Raw genomic sequence first — 18396 nt, 5'->3', positions numbered from 1 at the left:
CTACAATTTCGGGCAAAATTCCCCGAAATAAAATTTAATGAAAACCGATTTATCCGACTAAAAAGAGCGAATTATTCGATTCCTGCTTGCTTTTTCAAATTATATATTACATTGACCAAATAATTAATTTAGAGAGGAAAAATAAAAAAATCTAAAACAAGGCATTGTACCAGAAGTCTACGGGCAACTGTTAACATCACTTAAACTATCGACTGTTCAAATTCTTTGAAATGAAAATTTTAGGTACAAATATTTCAGCACAAGATTCATTACTTCAAATTAGACGTTTCTCATGTTACACGGGTTTATCATATCTGATTTGATCTAAATTAACGGTAATATTGTGTATGTCATATATTTTAAAAACATGGGTTATGCTCAAAATCTGAAGTGAAAATGAAACCACTGCCACTCACCTAAGAATTATGAAAACAATGGATAACTTCTACGCTTAAATAACATAAGTTTTATCATATATGTTATATACATCATAATATAGTAGAATATATCAAGACATTATTGAGAGTGGTGAATTATTGTGTATTTAATGGAAATTACTTGGTAAGATATAGAGTTATAAATATTAAATTAAGGTTAATGATAATATTTAAATACCGAAGCAAAGTTTGTTTTGTTTTTATATTGTCTGATAATCTCGAAACTACAAATATATGAGAAGATATTAATCAAACAAAAAACAGAATGATAATCATTTGTTAAGTTCATTTCCTCCCATCCTGCATGGGCGTATAAGCTTGAAGCCATGTTTCCGCTCCATCATACGTCTTCGTTGTTTGGTCTTAATTAAGAACCAAGGAAGAATGCGTCCATAGGGACACACACGCGTCCAAAGAGACAGTACATCTATCAACATGGTGGTTTGAAATTTAGAGATTATTTTCATACATACATCTTTCAACTTTCTGATTCGCAACATTTTAAAATAAAAGGGAAGCTAAGGTAAATATATAGCCTATTTTATTACTTTAATTTAAAATAATTTCAAGAAATGTCAAATTGCAAAGGTTGGAATTTGTATGTATCAGAATTAACAGCAGTTTCTCATGTGGGATTTCGGTTGGTATTACAGTGAACTACCACCTTCTTAATTAGGAATACCACATTTCATCTTTTTGAAATTAATGGTCGATATGTAAAGTTTTGTATCCGCTCGATTGAATCACTTTTGAGACATCTAACAAAAATCGAAATCGAAATCGAAGGTGTAGTCTTCAGTGTTATAGAAATTGGACAGAAAGTAAGCATGTTACATGAATGTTTCTCCTCAGAGGAAAGTTCTGCGACCTAGAGGACAAAACTTGAGCTCATTTAAAGGTTAATCGTGTATACACAAATGTTTTGAGGGGAACAAACCGACACAAGCAGACTTCCGGTTTTTAAAAGTGCACAACCGAACTTACAGTTAATGTAACGCTCCCATAACAGTATTCCAGTGAGATGCAAATCACGTGACTTGCCCAGCGTCCTCCGTGTATTACCATGCTGAATAATTTTAACTATGTATTTCACTGCTTACAACACGCGCATGTGAAATGACAAATGTAAACACAGCGGAGCAGTCAGTCACGAAATCTCACACGTTTCACAGAGTTCAAAATTATGTAGTCTTCAGCAACATACAGCTCTAGGGAAGTTTTCGTTTCTCGGCTTGTATATGTGCATAATATTTTGACATTATTACAATTTATTAAAATTATAATTTATTGTTCCTGAAGATGAATCGTCTGAAGTTTGAAAATACTGAAGTGATTAACGTGTTGTGACACTGAATATAATTATGCAAAACAATATAACTATTCTTTTATTAACATTAATTACAATGGGGACACTTTCGGAAGTGTCATGTGACAGCAGGACTCATCGAATTAAGAGACGAATTGTGTTCATCAAGGGAAGCAAGTTCTTTGTGAGTGTTAACGATTAATTAATTTTAAACTTGATGCAGTTTTTGCTGGTAATTAAAGGGTTTAAGTGAAAATTCTGAAACGATTGAAGAAGTAAGGATGTTATTAAATAGTAAATAAGATAAAGAACCACACAAAAACTTAGCCTAGTCTTATAAAAAGAGAATAACCATGTATAAAGTGTTTATAAAAGCACCAACTACCCTTAAACGAAGCGTCTGCTACTAAGAAACTACCTATATTATTCAAAATTTAATCTCAACATGAATCATTTACTTTCGTAGCTTCCACTAATCTTATCGACGTCATGGTAAAATATTTCTATGCGTTCTTCAGAAGCTATAAGCACTGTCGGATTATTGACATGAAAGCTGACATTTTGGCAATGTTTTTAAAACTTTTTCGACCCCATAAAATATTTACATAATATAAATTCTTAGGCCGTAAATTTTCGGTCATAAACATTTCAAGTAGTTCATGTTCACAGTGCTGGTTAAAGTAAAGTTTGTCCCACTATACGCCATGTAGGCGTTTGGGGGTGAGAGGAGGATAGCTCCTCTCTTCCTTGACCCCGGCACTAGATGGGGGTGAGTGGTCAGCATCACGCCCCGGCCGGCTTTACCCCCGGAAAAGGACCCCGGTACCCATCGGATAGGAGGCTGGGTGGGCCCCAGAGCCGGTCTGGACGCAGAGGCTAGAGGAAAAATCCTCTGCCTCCGTCGGGGATCGAACCCCGGTCGTCCAGCCCGTAGCTAGTCTCACAGTGCTGGTAAATATTTAAAATATCTAGTGAAAAATTTAATCATAAAAATTAGTAAATCGATCACATTTGGATTTAATATATAGAACATGTCAGTACGCCGTTCATGGTGCTATAACGTACCTAGAGCTGCATTATACATACGTGTCAACACTCAATAACTTTATATAATGGTCCAAATATTATTTTATATAAGCACAAGCAGACAACAAGAATGGAAAATTGTACACCACGAACTCGTATAACACAGTTTCTTTCTCTTGTCAGATTCGTCTGAACTTCAAGGCCAACACTCTTCCCTATACGGCAGTCTTCGCCTATGCTGCAGGTTACAAATTAAACTTTGACCTTCCGGAAGACGCAAAGACTGGGCCATTCCGTATTCATCGGAGATCCCTTTACGAGAATTTTGAAACGATTATAGATGAGTATGTAAACATGTACTCCTATTTTTGTATTACATACGAGTTCAAACATCCACTTGATACGATAGAGTATCATTAGGACAAACAAGTTTTCATAAATTATTTCTGTAATAACCCTTTAAAGCCGAAGCTCGTCTAAATATTTTTAAATCTTACAAATCCTAACCAGAAAGAGAATTCTAACCGGTATCGTTTACGATCGAGAAGACCAATATCTACACCATATTTAAAAGTTGTAAATAAAAGTGCGTACTAACAAACGCTTGTATGTGCTTCTCTCATCGTAGAAACGGTCTCAACGGGAGGGTGTGTGTGCTGAGGTTTCTGTGTGAAGCATCTCAGTTAGTGATCCCAACAGACACCTTGTTCCAGAAACTGCTGAAACTCATATTCACGTAAGTTTGAAACTGAAAATGTAATAAGAAAATCTAAAGGAAAGAGACATTACGAGGAACAGGCGTACAAGTAGAGTGTGGTATTAGAATTAATCTTAAATACATAGGGCATGAGGGTGTTAGCTACATTCATTAGATTTATGGGATTCAGTACAATAATAAGTAGTGGATATGAATACCGCAATGATTTATCGGGTTGTGCAAAATTTCTTGACTACACGAGCAGTTGAAGAACAGAGGAAATAGACAAAAATATTAGCAATCTTCTCGGGCTAATCTTCTTAGGCAATCAGCCATGTCAGTTGTTTATAAATCACCGACGTCTCTGAGACCATCTTTGTCTTAAAACATCATAAATTCGATATGATGTGGATAATGTTTGTCTTCCTTCCCGAATATGGCGTGAGTACTCGTATGTGTCTCCAAAACGTTTGTATTTACCTACAAGTCCACTTGGCGTTGCAAAGACTTTTTCAATTTTTATTCAGATCAAAATATTAGTCTTAATCTTCATATGGGACTTAATCTATTGACTGATATATACTTTCGAGATAATTTTGATTTTATAATCTGTACAAGCTTTGGGACGTTTCATTTATTTTCAGGATTCCAGAAGGAGCGGAGCATACTGTCCTACCTTATTACGCGGAGGAAGACTGCAATAAGATGGCCGACGAGTGTCCGATTTCTTTCCTGCATATCATGAATCTCAAACCGAGCGAACAAATGTAACTTGCCAACTGTAATTACATGTTTTTTTTAAAGTTATGTATCAATAACAAAATAAATATTAAGACCAATCATAATATAAGAATAAATGCTTCCACCATTGATCATTCTTTTACCATATTCTGTTGTTTCACGCTAACAATTGGTTTTAACTCACACAGGTCTATATTAAATAAAGTGACAAGTGAGCATTTACTCGGAAAATAGTCCTAAAATCAATTTTTATATGTTTTTATTTCGAGAAAAAATAGAAATGTCAATATAACGACAATCATAAGAAGATGACAACAGAACCAATTCCTGACAAGCTGTACACCAAATTCGTGTGACAATCATTCACCTTTAGAGACATGAGATAAAATGATGGAGGTCAATGACCGAGTCCCCACGCCTCAACCACATCTCTGCTATCCTCAACTATTGAAAATACATTTGTACATACAGCGTTCAAAAGGGTAACAAACAGCTGCTCTTAATGAAGGAATAAAGACCTTGAGATTTACTTGTTCTGGGCAATAATAAAATACAAATAACGTTGATAACTCAGTTCATAATTATGCTATTTGGTCTTCACCTTCTACTTGCATAATGAAAAGTGGGAGACTAGTGTTTGCACATTCGAGGCTGGAAGTCGACATCCACAAGTCGCTAACGGAACCAAACTCTTGGTCACGTTCTGAACTTAAATACATCTGGAAAGTGGGGTTCTTTGCTCTCTGGCCGCCATTTTGCTCAGACAACAAACTCAAGTCGTGTTAAAAACTAAGCAACTACTCAGAAATTTTAATGCCCTTATTTTTTTCTAAACACGTAAAATACGGAGTCTATGTTAGAGACTGTGTTACAAGAAAAACATAAATGTATGTTCTATTCCATTGTTATTTTATGGTTTATTTAACAATTTCTTCAGTATTAATATTCCTTCATGGACGTCGTAATGGTTCTACAGAAAACAGAGGCCTTTTCTAGGGGACCGGAAACTTAGTGGGAAGGCGATGGGATTAAAAAAAATGCACAATTTCCTTGGTTCCCTCGTGTTTGGTGACACACTACCAGCTATCGTCTGCACAGCAGAGCATAACTATGGGAATTCTGCGCCCCGAGCGACTAACTTGTTTATTATTAACCACAATAACCACTGTCTAGCTGCTTGGCTTCAAAGTTATTCACAGCACTTAACAGAGTAGGAGCTACTAATTACTGCTACAGCAAACAATCAGCATGACTTCAATTAACATTATTTTTACTTGTGAACATGCTGTTGTTAATGAGGCTCATTTTTAAACTACAAAGTTTATCCCAGTCTATGCAGTTACTTTAGTGTAATACGTTCTGTACTGCACCAAGCGTACGAGATATGGGTGGCAACTAATTTTCTGATGTCACAAGAATACATCAAGGTTTGTAGAAGAAAGCAAAGGTATTCTGACTTATTCTAGATAAAATCATAAATATTACACCAACGTGTTTAGGAAAATAAACTAAGAATCTTAGTAATCAATTATCAATTATACAATATAAGCCATTGTCTCCTTAATTTTATGGATATTTTCATTTAATTTTCACATTTATTATTATCAGTATTAACAAATTCACCGTACAGAAATATTAGAAGATATTGATCCCTAAAACTCATCGGAGCTAGAATAATTTAGATTCTTATTGAAATTTCTATACTTATAAGTACGTATTTCATAAACAATAATATTTCATAATGAGAAAGAATACCAACTTATCTCATTTTAAATTAAGTTAACTTATTTCGTGAGACTTTAGTGATTAATAACATAATTTAAGAAAGTAAAATTATATTTTTAGATTGTGGCCAATATCCATTCATCTTTGTACCTTAAAACCGCGACACCTCAGACGTTTCAAAACTTTCCATGCATGAAATAAAAAAATAGTCTCTGAGTTCTTTTATTGCAAGTGGGCACTAAGCCTGTAAGTTTAATTTTGGCCTTTCTATCTCAAACGTAGCTTAGTCATTAGCCACTTAAATTATCCTACTAATACCAGAATTATTCCATTCAAAACCAGAACATGAGTCTCAAATCAATTGGGGTTTTCATCCTGATTTCCAACACATTATCCAGTGCCTTCAATTCCACATCGTCGGGCGACTCCCCAGTCAGCATGGGGACTTTATCCCGCAGAAAAAGGTACATTACTTTCCCACCCGGAAGCATCTTGCAGGTAAGTTCAATTAAACTAGATATAAATGTTTATTTCGAAGTAAATCACGTGAATTTAAGACATGCCTTTACTACACTAGTCTCCTTCGTCAATTACCATTAATTACGCTGCGGTTGAAAGTGAATTTAACAGCCATTGTAATGCATGCGTATAGATTTTAACACTTTGGAGCCCAATGATTATAAAAATATTTAAAAATTCAGACCTTACCTCAAAGTAAAAAAGCTCATTAGTTACTGGTTAATGCTGTTTAGGGAAGATATTGCTGTTTATTCTGAGAATCATAGAAACCCGTAAAAGCGTTCTGTAGGTAAAATTCAGAATTGTTTAAAGTTAAAGCAGGAAGTGCATAGAGTTACCATTAAATCTTTTAAAAAAATGCTTATAACAAGACCGAAAAGCGAAGATAATGTTCGAAATTCGACTTCGGATCAAATCCCTCCATTTATCTTGTGACATTATATTAGATATTAAAAAAATAGTCAGGAATATTTATTTAAATCACGTTAATTGCAAGAGAGTTTCAGAGAGAAAGCAGGCCGTTATAACACTGTGGCATCGTCTTCGTAAATCAGTGTAAAAATTGGAGTTTACGACACATAAATACAAACACTTTATTGTTTTAGGAACAAAAACATTCACATATTTGTTCTGCAAATAATAATAAATCTGTTTAAAACAAATAAGCATAATAAATTAATTAGTAAATAACAAAATAACTAAGTATTTCAAATAATAATAATAATAATTGCTAATTTTCTTTAAATAATAGTTTGATGTTTATTTCAGCTTGGATATTGTTTAGCTGTTCCGTCCCTCATCCCTGATGGTATATGGTTATACGGAATTACTTTTGGCACAAACTGGGAGATTCCTACTGATCCAATCGGCCTAAAATTCCCGAGAGAAGCCGAAGTGGTACATCGCAGACACAGGCGGGATCTGTATCAGAAGCTACTGCCCTTGCTGAACACGTGAGTAGGCCAAATCTAACCCATGGGTGCACGTGCAATTTGCACAAGAATTCTCACTAAACATATTATAACAAAATAACCATTTAAGACCGATAATATTTGGTGTGGTGGATTAAACCTAATGAATACTATTAGTAAATAACAAACCACCACCACAATAATAATAATAATGACTTTAATATATTTGACATTAAAAAAGTTTGCGTAAGGCGCTTGATCAAAATCAGCGAAGCAAATTACACAGTTGATGAGAATGATTATATTTCAGAGATACTTTTAAGAAATATTAAGGCGGAAACAAGGCGATCAGATACAATGACAGAAATAATGTTTATCAACATTTCATTATTAAGAGAATGGTGATTTTGAAACATAAAAATAATTCAGTGAAACTAATAAAATAATATGTGCAAATTGATAGTATTATAAATTATAAAATGACCGGAATAAAGTAAACCTTAGAATACTTATCCCATGTTCCGTTCAACAAAGACCTCACTCAGATTGACACGTACAAAACAATCTCTTAAAATCACTAAAATTCAAGGCACAAACTTAGTAAATGTGATAGCTGCAAACATTTTACACATGTACTGCGAGAAATACGAAGGCTAGCATCATGAAATCCAATTTATCATTCACAAAATTGCAGTCTATAAAGTAACGGTTAAATGTCTTTTGTGATATGCCAGGATGGGATTGGATGGACAGTCGTGTCTTTTGCGGGTACTGTGCGAATCAGGTCAGCGCCAATCTGGACCCAAAGGATCATTTCTAGAAGAGATTCTTCATGCCATATTCACGTGAGTGTAATTCGCGATTAGTAGTCATAGCACCGAAGGTATTTTGGCCTTGGCATGTAATAATCTGATAATAATGAAATAATATTAAAACAATATATAATTTTTGTTTTCAGATTACCACGAACTAAAACGAATTATTTAGAGGATGATGATGATGAAGATGACTTCGCCAAATACGAGGCTGCGCACAGATCAAAGGGCGACTGTACGGCTTTGTTCCCTTCTTGCCTCAAAGATCCGGATGCATCCTAATGCAGTTTCATCACGTGACAAAAGCAACACGCCATTACTTATGATATTAAACGCTAATGCAACATTATCTTAAGGCAAATGAATTACTACACGACTGCACTTTTGTCAATACGTTTCAAAATCTTTCAAGTAAATTAACAAAATGATAACACAAGGAATATCGCAGAAACAGTAATACATGCCAATAAATAAACTGGCCTAGGAGTAAATTCCATGCAGGTGAATATAGGAAACACCACACGAAATAAAAATTAGTAACAGATTTATAATAACCTATAGCAACAAATAATTCGAAAATGTATCGGCTATTTAAATGCTAAAGAGAATACATTTTTGACATGACTCTAATTATTAGGCGCTAATACTGTTTATCATCCAAATACTTTCCGAAAAGCTGAAGAAGGTGACAAACACATTGATAATTTTGTCATTGTGGGTATGAAAAGTTGTCTCTTAGCTTGAGTGAAGACTAAAAATGACAGACTTCAAGACAAAAGTTATTAGGAACAACACATAACGGCTCTGTCCGTTGTTTCGTATAAAATGTTCAGATCTGCGAAGAATTTATGTGAAAAGATTATTGTATCTTACTGTACTTAATCAAGCTTTCTCAATTATACACGTAACAAAGTATGAAATGGGAAAATTATTTTAAAGAATACGACCGCGGCATATTTTAAGTACGTTATCAAGAATTTTTATGACCGACTGAGCAAATCAATGAATATCTGTCAAATAAGCGAGTCTGTGGGTAGTTCCAGATTTCAAAGCACTTGTGCTAAGAACTACTTCACAAAGTTCCCAGTTATGGTGTACGATACGGAACAAGATTAAATTCGGCACAGATCCTTTCTTACAATATTCCTGCATCAAAACTGCCATCGAAGCAGCACTATAGGAGTAGAGACATACATCTGACTCAGAATGGATTTTTTGAAGACTTAAACCAACTTTTGACTTCGTTTATTATTGTGAATTATTAGAGGAAAAGATAAGAAGAAAAAAGAAACAACAGCATAATTTTGCTAGAGAAAAAAGAATGCTATTTCCATTCAGATGCATGCTACAAAACAGTAGTTACACACAGAGCCAATTACAATCAGTGTTGATATGTAATTTTGACAATTAAATACAGCAATTATTTTTCTTCAAATGGAGAAAATATTTGTTTTCTAACAATAACCGATTAGTGATAAACGGTTATGTTAAATCACAAGAGCTTTTCATAGTTTTATGTTGTGAGGCTGAACGGTCTGTTCTGTTACAATTCGTGAAATTGGTTAAGTACCAGAGCTGAACATCCAATCACTCTCGTCGCTGCTATGTACGCAAATAATTCCGTATTCATACATTATGTTAACTCACACTACAAATAAAGTACATCACTGAATTTTAGTTTTTTTAAGTCTAAATTGCCCCTAAGTGGTTGTTCCTACAGATATTTACATAAAATGCAAAATAACGGCTTTTCGTTCACTCTCATTATTTGAAGTTGTGACTCTGTGATTTGGTCTCTACGCACTTCGCAGTTCATATTTGTACAAGAGCAGTGAAGACATCCCTGGAATAATGGATGGCGGAAATTACTTGATAATGAAGAACGTCACATGATCGCTGAGTGGAGAAATTTTCGTCTTGACAAGGAGGGGAAGAAAGGTGACAGAACTGTCACTTTTAATAGAGTTGGTAGACTGTAAAGTGACAACTTGACTGTAAAATTAGTCACAGGATCTTCACAGGACAATAAACGGTAAGAAGTATTCTCTTAATCAATAAGAAATTTCAAGCACATCACACTGGTACTGTTAATTAGCACAGATATGATATTCACATGCATAAATGACATTTACATATCAGCAATGACTTTGATAAAACATTAAACATCCAGACTTTTCGATGTTGGTCTTCTGGGTTGTATGGACTTGTAGATAGATTCCCAGGAATTCCTTGAAGATGGGGACTGGATTCCTCCGACATGTTGATATTTATGCACATGTCCATACGGCGTTACAGCCTAAAAGACCAACATCGACTTCTTCATATCATTGAAAACCTAAAAACTCACACATTAAGACTTCTCTCAATGTTATGTTTTGTTTAAACGACCCAGTAATGAATTATCCTTATGAAGTTCAAATCAAACTTCATATGTTTTCCCAAAAGTAATGTATTTTACACTGAATTCGTATATTTTATAAAACATAAATTCAATTAAGAGTCACAAATTGTATCTGAAACATGTTTCTGTATGAATATTATTAAACAAATGCGTGTTTTTGTGACACCAGTAGTTTGATTATTTGTGCAACAACATTTGTGTGTGCAATTAATATTTATGAATACCTATGCAAAATTACAAAGATAGCAAAAAATATACACCACGTTCGTTCAATTTAGCTGTGTTGGCGGGTGAGTCACAGGGGAAAAATGGGGAAAGATGCTTATAGTTTGTGAATGTGCTTGTGCTAAGGATACCGTATCTAAAAAAACGTTCTTCACGGACGCAAAATTTAATCTTTTCATTCTTAAAATAAAACGTAAGTCAGTGTTGTGCTATTAGAAATGTGCATCTGCACGAGTATTATTGGCTACGGAAAGTTTGTTCATAAACTGCCAACAGTCGCGTGAGGTTCCGTTAGAGTGAATGCAGTGTACGTCTTTCCACGATTGTTAAATACATAAGTTATAGTAAGGTATCTCAACCACTCATAGACTGTATGTGTTTGTTTGTATCTCTCCAGCTACTAAACATGTTCTGAACACTTTTGGGATAAAGTATTGCAAAATGGTTTAGCCGTGTATTCCAATACACGGTAATACACCAGTGCTGCCATTTTCTGAACAAAATTATCAGTCCAATTATCAGTTTTCGTACGTCACAAATATTAAAAATTATTTAATTTCAGGGTTCATATACTTCCATATTTTCTGATTGTGACTGGGTTCAAGACAAACGAAATGAGGAGCGGAATTTTGAATTACCTCATCTTCGTTATAGAATTCCCATTTCCCATCTTTGCAATGCAGAATCAAGACGACTCATCTCTGACAGATCAGAAACTTTTATCAAGGAAAAAACGTTACCTCAGCTTCCCTGAAGGGAGTATTCTTCAGGTACGTTTTGATAATTCACTTCTGTTGCAAGAAGCTACTTACAAATTCTTAGCTAAAATCAAATGTTGTTTATTCTGCGCCCCTACACTTCTCATAATCCTATAATTCTTACCACCATTTGCCTCTCTACATTTTCGCAAATCTATGCAAACAGGTTTAACTGATTTTAACTTAAAAATAAGTCTTACTAATACAAAACAAATATGACTAAGACAGTATGTATAAAATTTTCAATAAAACCATTTTTTTCTGTGAAAGCTAATACTTGTAAAATTTGTTTCTCATTTACAAATTATCACAATTAATATAAATATAAATTTTCAAAAGTTATTTAAACATAGCTCTACATCAGGGATCACAAATCAATTTCCGGTGACGTACAAACTAGAATAAGCTTGCAATTTATAGCGGAAAGCTTATGAATCTACCAACATATTAAAATTTAAATAATTAGTTTACGAATAGATTCAAACATTTTCCAAAACATTGTTTTGGGACATTCCAATTCACAGCCAATACACAGCCGATTGATGAATATGCAATAACTCATGTTGTTGTAAAGTATCATCATTTACACCCGAACTCCTCAATTAACATTCCATCTGTTCAGAATATCAACATTTAGAACACATCGACACTGCACAGAGATTAAATTTAGAGAGCGGAAGTCGTCACGTGCTTCGCAACCACCAGTGAATAATTACATATACTCTGAGGCACACATATAAACTTCGAGCGCACCCCGTGGGCATTTGGATGGTCATTTTTTTTTTCTAGAGGTAATTTCAGAAAGACTTCGCTTGTATAAAGGCCTACTACATTCATTAATTACATGCCCGAATTTAAACTGCATTTGGTTGAAAGTTTCCCTATAAGATCGGCTTTCGGCTTTGACATGCATTCTGTTGATGTCCTGCCGTCGTTTCGATAAATGCTGGAAACGTTATCTTGGATCAAATTTTATAAACTCTTATAATGAAAGGAGAGGAGTCGGTGAGATATTTGTTAATGCGTTGTCCTGGGCGCTATCCGGTGACTGAGAAATTTGTACTGGAAATAAAAGAAAAACAGGCGACCCCAAATTTTACTTAAATTGTTTCCGTCTTCCTGTTGATGTGTTAATAAACGACCGAAATTGCTCAAACCAGAAAATCGATTTTACATAGATACATTCTGCATAAAAGAAACTCTAATAATAATAATTCTTCATCGTAAAGTTATGAAGCATGGATGCTGTGTTTAAGGTTAGACATAAATGGGGAGCATAAAGCATTCGCATTTAAAATGACCATCTCATGATGCTTTTCTTTAATTAAAAAATAATGTGAGGAACCGATAATGTGACATTGAAAAATTATGAATTTGTAAAGTTTATATTTTGGTTTCTTGTTCAACAGCTAGGCTACTGTCTGCAAGTCGCTGGAGTTATTCGTCCAGATTTGATATTTGGTTACACAATTGGAACAAACTGGGAATTACCAACTACCGAAAATTTTGATTTCCGGTTTTACAAAAAGAAAGCTGAAGTTGTTCATCGCAGGCATCGCAGAGAACTTTATGCAAAGTTGGAGCCCATACTGACCACGTTAGTATCTCCGGATTGATAACTGATGATTTATTCATACGTTTTAATCTAATTAAACTCCAGTCCTACCGCCAACATATCAAACAAGAGAATAAAGATTTGAGATTCTCACGACGGTGAAGATGTGTGTGTGTTCACAAGGTTCCGACACCGTGCAAAATTGTAGGGGAGTGTCATCGTTTCGGAGGAACATACTGCCTCCATCTGCATATAATGTTTTCAGATGGAGATAGTATATTTCTCTGAAACGTTGGTACCTCCTTCAAATCTACACGACGCGACAAATTGAAATGCAACCACTGCTAATCTACAGCTTGAAGCACTAGTACTTTTCAAAGCTTTTATAAAGTTTTTCAATACTTCGCTGGCTTTTATTCTGATTTATTTATGGTACTAATTTCTTATCGGTAAAAAGAGGTTCGGTTAGTATTATCACTGCCACTGTAAACTTGTATTCAGGAGGTACACGGTTCAAAACTCGGTTGGGCAATCGACTATCTTGGCTGAGATTAACGTGCTTTTCCTGGGTCTATCCAGGCGGATACCGTGAATGAAAACACATCTATTTTTATCAAATACCTTACTCGCTTATCCCTCAAGTTCTTGTTGCCACCAACATTACATAATACCCGGCGTCGATAAATCAGTTTAATAAATAAATAGGTGAGGTTTCGATGGTGATCTCCTATATTTGACGCCGATTAAACTTGTAGGAAGGTACAGGAACTGTTTCCATCTTCAGTAGAAAATCCATTTGTATAATACTAATCACGTTACCTATTATTGATAAAATTAAATTATAGATTCTTAAATTAATTAATTTAGTTGAATTTACGTGAAAGCGACATTGGACTTGTCCGTAGTTTCAAAATATCTACTTAGTTACCTAGAAGAAATGGTAAACTTCGGGAGGATGTAAAGAATGCTTTTCAACAAGTATCCCATACGTAATATTAGAAGTTAAAAATGAACAGGAATAAGAAGGAGAAACATTAATGTGTAATTATTGTTACATTTACAATAAATGCTCAAAAATAGTAAATTCTTTCTTTCCATCTCAACAATATTTATTCGTAGTCTAAAGGCGGTAAAAATTATTTTAATTATCCATCGTGTATATTCATGTTCATAAAAATACGTGACACTATTCGTATTTATATTTAAGTACATATGTACACTATTTCCATTTTATTTGTGTGCTGTGTGGCTTTCTAAAGGGACTGTAATAAAATGTCTTCAGTTATGAATAGTAATTTGCTGTATGTTATCTTGTGATTTGTGAAACTACACAGCGAAATCTAGTTTCTCACAAGAGAGGTGACTGAAATATTGATATAACATACGCCGTGCCTTGTAAGATCTCCAACTTCCTGATTTCAGAATGGGTCTAGACGGCCGCCAGTGTGTCTTGCGTGCCCTATGTGAGTCCGGCAGACGGAGACCTGAGAAAGGGACATTTTTGCAAGAGATTCTCTACTCTGTATTCACGTAAGCTACTTCGAACCTAACCTAACAAATTAAGATTTCAGGTTCTGACTGCGTCTTCTGGGACGTTTGGCAGTGCAGTCTCGCAGAAATAAGTCGTAATTTCAGAGGTGCTTACTGCCTTCACCACCAGGGCAATCCAAACTTCAGTTAATTTTTAAGTAACAAAAATGTGTCTGCAGTAAGCTACCTCTAACATTTCGACCAATTTCTACAAGACTACGCGGCGCATCATCCCAGACGACAGTCGTCTTCACCTCTAACAAACCTGCAAATCGTAGCTTTCTTTTTCCCTACTCTTTCCGCCTAAAAGTATAGGCAAAATCTTAAAATCAGAACATAGTCCCGTATATAAATGCCGCAAAATAACAATCCATACATGAAGAAAGAAACCATCGAATTTCTCAGCTGCCTAAAACAGTATTCAGAAGCATGCATATATATATATATATATATATATATATACATATACACATGGAAATGTAAATTTTTTCCAATGCTGGGGCGAGTTCTAGGTAGAAATATTCCACTCAATAGTCTGGAACAGACGTTTATTTGTAGTCATTGCAAATCACATTTTAAACAAACATAACACAGCGGAACACCCGGAGACTAAATATTATATTCTTTTCTATAACTTTCTTAGATTAGGTCCTCTGATTTCACAAGACAAACATTAAATTTGTAATGGTATTATTACTCAGTTCCAGTGTTATGTTGCAGATTTCCTCCGAGCACGGAGCCGGAGTTTGAAGAAAGCTACCAGATTTATGACCGAGCGCATCGTGAAACACACAACTGCTCCGCTTTGTTCCCTACCTGTCCAACCTCATTGCTCGAACCTTCCACACTCACATGATGTCACAAGTACCCAATTTATCGATTTCTTATCCTATCCTACACAGGTCAGTTTCTCTATTCGAATTTCTATAACGTTCTATGTATCACAATTTACAGTTTAAACGATTTTACTGATGAGATAAGATTAAGTTTAGCAGAATGGCGTTCCGTAAGAAGTTCTAAGATATAAATGCTTCCTGAAAATAACAGAAACTAATACAGCATGATATCTACAAATTACAAAACATTGCTTATTTATAGAATACGGGAGAGCCGAAAAGAACGTTACATAATAAGCTCTGACAGAATTACAAAACGATATAGGTTTAGCAAGACCTCTAAAACAGCGAGAATGATTTACTTTACAGATCCAGCAGGAAGTTTTAACAGTATTAATAGCGGAATTGACGATAATGCTGATGAAAACATCGTTCATGTTTTTATGTTCATATTCCAGAAAAAAAACATCATTCTGCCGGCTGTAAACAGTCATGAGAGACAAGACTATAGATATATCAAACGCAAATTTTAAATTATCTCAATTTTGAGTGGGTTCATAAAAAAACGTGCAAACAAACATTTTAAAAAATCCTTCCAAAACGTATAACATATAAAGAATTAAGTATAATTTGAAGTTTTCACAGCGATGAGTCCAAATATGGCTGTCTTCATCAATGCCCTAAAGATGGAGGCAACAGGGACCTCTGAAACGTTGGTATACTTCTACAGACTACACAGCTCTACAACCCAGAATATAGCCATCATATAATCTTACTTCGCCTCCCGAAGTGTATCAATAAAAATACAAATTATAGTTTTTCCATGTGGTTAAAAAAAGCATGCATTGTATTATGAGTACAGACCGCAGCCTATTACAGTCGTCTACCTGCATGTAGATTTTGCCTCTCGTATTGGCTCAGAATTCACGTCGCTTCTATCCCATTTCATTTACAGAAATTTCAAGAATATTTAAGAACTGCATTGGTGAAACTCGGCGTATTTTCTTCTACGAACGTCACAGAACACGTTAAACAAAAACAAAACGAATTTCACAACTTTCTTGTTCGCCTTGAGGCCTACCATTTGAAAAGACTTAAATTGTTTTGACGTATCTAATCCACCACGTGTCGCTTCGACTAACAGATTTTTGCAAAATTCTGTAACTTGCAGCGAAAACTATCCCAATCTTAAAATGCAATTCTTGTTTTGGACTGAATGAATTAAAAAACAATCAAATTTTTCTCAACTACACCAAGTGGTACAAACTGGCTACACACTAAGCCATGAAACCAAAATTAAATTAAATTTATTCATTCCCTAGTACACACCGTTTCTTAAGGAACTAATAATTCTTCACGTGGTTAATAAGCATTCAGAGCATTATTCGGGAGAGTAACCCTAAATTAAACGGCAGGAATTTTCCATAAAATTAATTCGAAACTAAGAAAAAAAATAATGTCCAAGATTTATAAACCAGCGATAAAACAGCAGTTTTTAAAAGTATAGAACTGACGTGTGTGTGTATGTGTACACACATTTTAATTGCTCTCTGTGCACATCCATGTTCACTGAACAATTCAAACTGCGCTAAATAAAATCAGTCTTCATAAAGCTCCACTAATGTTATCATACCTGTTCGTAGTCAATATCCCACTACACTGACAATGAAACGGAAGTTGACAAGATCACGTCTGTGTGTGAGTTATGTCCATTCCAGAACCAAAATACCTTTAGTGCTCATATCTATAGCTCAGAATGTAATCATTTTTCGACTAAAGAACAATTTTAAACAAAATATACTAATAAATATTATATGAATAACAAAATGACTGGATGTAACAGAGCCTTAATGAATAATCTGATAATCGCTCAGCTGGTCAAATACGTCAAGCTGCCCTCTGCAAAACGCATGAGCCGATGACCCGACGTTAACCTGAGCCAACTGAATCCAGCACACACCTTCACATCGTATTTACAGATAATCAATTTTAACCCTACCATCTATGCCTAGTTCTCTCAGGTAATCGCTACCCTTCGGCTTTTCCGGCTAAATCTGTATAAGTAACGCATTTATAATTTCCTATATTTAATCACCCGTGTAATATCTATGTTCTGGTTCTTGTTTTTCATTTCACACATCTGAAGTTTAAAAATTCTGTTTCGGTACTACGTTCTCAAATGTTTTCAATCCATGTTATCGTATTAATCCACATGCTTCTCATACAAAATAATTTCTACGAAAATATCCATTGCTATTCGCCCACAGGTAATTTCATCCACCGAAAAAGTACATGATAATTCTCTCAAGCTGTGAACACTCTACAACCTCCGGCCTATATGTAATAAGGTATCCCATTTTCTTACTATTCACATTTCTGCATAACTAATAAATGTTTTTGCCTTTTTATGATCAATAAAATCGAATAAGGAATTCCACCTCTTACCTTGTTCAAAAACGCTACATATGAAGTGTTCATGCTGTAATTTGTATACGTTAATAAGTTTACCTGTTTGTTTGTTTGTGTTAGGAAAAATCTTGCTCTCTGCTGAATCACCGTCCCGATACTCCCATTTAATTTCGAATAACTCAGTTTTAGAATTAGTTCTGAATTTGAACAGGACGGAGGTACTAATCCGTGAAAACTGAAACTAAGATTAGCAATCCACCCAGAAGTTTGACTGGGAAAGCACAGATGGGAGCCTCTTTCAACCCTACTTAATATAGATGCAGGGATTATCACAGGTGTGGGAGACTGCTCTCTTATCCAGATTAGCTACCGTAATGTTTTGTAATTACAAGGATCTTGTCTGAAGAACAACCTCAAACTGGTGGCAGAGGGAATACTGTGTCTTACCTCGTTGTAAAAGGCGACTGCGAAACAGAGAAGAATCTCTCTACTTCAAAAGCCAATC

The 18396-nt window shown here is 34.9% G+C and overlaps 4 protein-coding genes across 7 annotated transcripts in view; 3 read left to right on the top strand and 1 right to left on the bottom strand.

Annotated features, from left to right (window-relative positions):
* LOC110837208 (uncharacterized) overlaps positions 1–18396 on the bottom strand; it is a 120236-nt gene that overhangs the window by 64243 nt on the left and 37597 nt on the right. The gene's annotated exons all lie outside the window — the stretch shown is intronic.
* Positions 1594–4320, top strand: LOC110837233 (uncharacterized). Its single transcript, XM_022079137.2, has 4 exons — positions 1594–1927; positions 2953–3113; positions 3398–3505; positions 4111–4320. Exons 1-4 carry the CDS (start codon positions 1799–1801, stop codon positions 4235–4237), a joined length of 525 nt encoding a protein of 174 aa, XP_021934829.1. The 5' UTR covers positions 1594–1798; the 3' UTR covers positions 4238–4320.
* Positions 5546–9928, top strand: LOC110837198 (uncharacterized). The gene is made up of 5 exons (XM_022079077.2): positions 5546–5634; positions 6275–6430; positions 7220–7404; positions 8097–8207; positions 8321–9928. Exons 1-5 carry the CDS (start codon positions 5614–5616, stop codon positions 8457–8459), a joined length of 612 nt encoding a protein of 203 aa, XP_021934769.1. The 5' UTR covers positions 5546–5613; the 3' UTR covers positions 8460–9928.
* LOC110836749 (uncharacterized) lies at positions 9978–17936 on the top strand. Its single transcript, XM_022078301.2, has 5 exons — positions 9978–10209; positions 11366–11573; positions 12971–13158; positions 14539–14646; positions 15367–17936. Exons 2-5 carry the CDS (start codon positions 11418–11420, stop codon positions 15500–15502), a joined length of 588 nt encoding a protein of 195 aa, XP_021933993.1. The 5' UTR covers positions 9978–10209; positions 11366–11417; the 3' UTR covers positions 15503–17936.

The sequence above is a fragment of the Zootermopsis nevadensis genome, unplaced genomic scaffold (genome assembly GCF_977971745.1).
Source record: "Zootermopsis nevadensis isolate Lab colony 2312 unplaced genomic scaffold, Znev_1.0 Znev_ptg000061l, whole genome shotgun sequence".
Lineage (NCBI taxonomy): Eukaryota > Metazoa > Arthropoda > Insecta > Blattodea > Termopsidae > Zootermopsis > Zootermopsis nevadensis.
This window is presented reverse-complemented; position numbering and strand designations above follow the sequence as displayed.